Genomic DNA, 2,349 nt, shown 5'->3' with positions numbered 1-2,349 from the left:
AGCCGCGGATCCCGTCGCCATGCTCTTCTACTTTCCTTCTCTCCACCCACCCAATCTCCACGCGTACACGTGAGCCTCGTCTACTCTGACCCAAGATACAACACATTTTCATCTCACTCACAAGCTTTCTCACCCGAACCGCTCGCCATGGCGCAGTTACATTGCCATCAGCCGACAAATGGCCATGATGTCTTAGCAACAACCCAAGACCATGCTCAGGAGCAAGCGATACCCGGCAACGATTCAGCAAATGCAGTGAACGTCACTGATTCTAAAATCATGCAAGAGGAGAGTGGCGCGTCAACACCTCCAATTTCCGCAGACCCCGAAGCTTTGGTGAAGCCTTCCAAAGCAGCTTCACCCAATGCCAGGAAGCGAAGTCCGCCTGAGCCGTCAAATTCCGAGCCCGACAGCAAGAGATCCAAAGCCTCGCCATCACCCTCAGCGCCGGAGGATGACCTCGCAATTAAGCCGGTCTTTCCAAGCCCTCCAGACATGCCCGCCACTGCCTTTGACAAAGAGACCTGGCAAGGCTTCTGTGAAATCGAAAGCGAACCCGCGTGTTTCTCCGTCATCCTCCGCGAAATGGGCGTTGAAGGCGTGACCGTTCGCGAAGTCTTCAGCATGGACCAGCAATTCCTCCGCGAAAATATTCCCCAACCAATCTATGGTTTCATTTTGCTATTCCACTACCGTCAGTTTGGTAACGAGAATCAACAAAACGAGTGCTCCGATAGAGTTTGGTTTGCCAACCAATTACCGGCCCAGGACAGTTGTGCAACGCTGGCCATGATAAATATTCTCATGAACCAGACCATAGAGGTTTCTATTGGGGAGTATCTACAGCAATTCAAAGAATTCACTAAAGATTTTACGCCGTATCAGCGCGGCGAAGCATTTGCAAGTTTTGATTTTGTCAAGAGAATTCACAATTCTTTTGCTAAGAAGATGGATATCCTAGAAGGCGACAAGCATCTCAGTCACAAAGTCAAGCGTGCCAGGCGTCTCGAAACACAACTGGTTGAAAGGAATAAGCCAAGAAAGAGAGGGACAAAGTCACGGCGAGCTTCTGCCGACTCGGTAGCTACAGACGATAGTGAGGAGAGAGTCGAGGATAATGCACACCACTACATTGCTTTCGTTCCTGTTGGTAATGAAGTCTGGAAGCTAGATGGCTTCGACAAGTACCCAACATGTGTGGGTTCCTTCAAGCCAGAACAAGGAGAGACGTGGCTAGAGTCAGTTTCGGACACAATTGCCGCCCTTATGGCAGCAGGTGACGACGACTATGGTGTTATAGCGCTGACACAATCCCCTCTAATACCCTTACGCAAGCGTGCCAGTCTTACGATCAACACTCTGGCACATGTCGAAGCACGCCTCGACCACCTCTCCCAGTCAACATCACAAGACTGGAGACACCTCGTCAGTGCAGCTGAGCAAACACCCAGCCCTTGTATGCTTGGTCTTGAGTCGTATCTCGCTGATAATCCTATGCCTGAGGCACTCAAGGAGGCCATTGACAATGAAGACACGCAGCAAGTTCTTGCACGGCGTCAGCAACTAGCTATTCAAGCCAACGATGACGGTACACAAATTATGATGGAGATGCAGAATGAGGCAGAAGAAGACGTAAAGGCTACACAACGGCGCTATGATTCCGGTCCAGTCATCAAAAAATGGCTGGAGATGCTAGCTGAAAACGGCTATCTGGAAGAGAATCTTGAGCGCTTTATGCCTTCCAAGGGGAAGAAGAAGTGATGTACGAAATATCGGCGTATAGAGCTGTGGGGCGGTGATTATCCCAAGGATAGTTTAGTGTAACTAGATACCCAGAGTAAGATCTACTTGTGGGTTATCTGGGTTGCTTACATATGGCTATATTTTATCACTGAGTAACTACACACATATAATGAATAATTTAAGGTTCACAGAACAGAGATCACGAAGTCCATGATCATCTTGCTGGCTCCACAAATCATCGCATTCTCATAGGTTTTTCTGCACTAATTTCCTGTAAGAAATCAATCAATGCAGGGTGAGATAAAGGGCAATGAGAAAAGGAAAAGGCCCATGGCTGTGCGTCGCTCGCGCGTCAGACTAGTCTTCTCATCCACCCACTCTTCTTCCAATCTATTAGAATGAGACGTGCGGAAAGTCATCCGGCCAGCATTGAGTGACTAATAGGCAGATCGAAGAGGTAAGTTGCTGCTTTTGGAATAACGTGTTTTACAAGCGAGCGGGCCATACAAGCGAGCGGGCCACCCCACCAACTTTGCGCACCTCTCTAACTCTGATCAACTATGGCCCTATCAAATCAAGCCCACAACGTCTCTCATGAATCTGATA

The 2,349-nt window shown here is 48.8% G+C and overlaps 1 protein-coding gene across 1 annotated transcript; it reads left to right on the top strand.

Annotated features, from left to right (window-relative positions):
- Window positions 1–279: 279 nt before the first annotated feature.
- On the top strand, window positions 280–1,761 carry COCCADRAFT_10031 (uncharacterized protein; the record flags this gene model as incomplete). Its single annotated transcript, XM_007720143.1, has 1 exon — window positions 280–1,761. One exon carries the CDS (start codon window positions 280–282, stop codon window positions 1,759–1,761), a length of 1,482 nt encoding a protein of 493 aa, XP_007718333.1.
- Between the last annotated feature and the right edge of the window lie 588 nt (window positions 1,762–2,349).

This window comes from Bipolaris zeicola (genome assembly GCF_000523435.1).
Source record: "Bipolaris zeicola 26-R-13 unplaced genomic scaffold scaffold_408, whole genome shotgun sequence".
NCBI lineage: Eukaryota > Fungi > Ascomycota > Dothideomycetes > Pleosporales > Pleosporaceae > Bipolaris > Bipolaris zeicola.
This window is presented reverse-complemented; position numbering and strand designations above follow the sequence as displayed.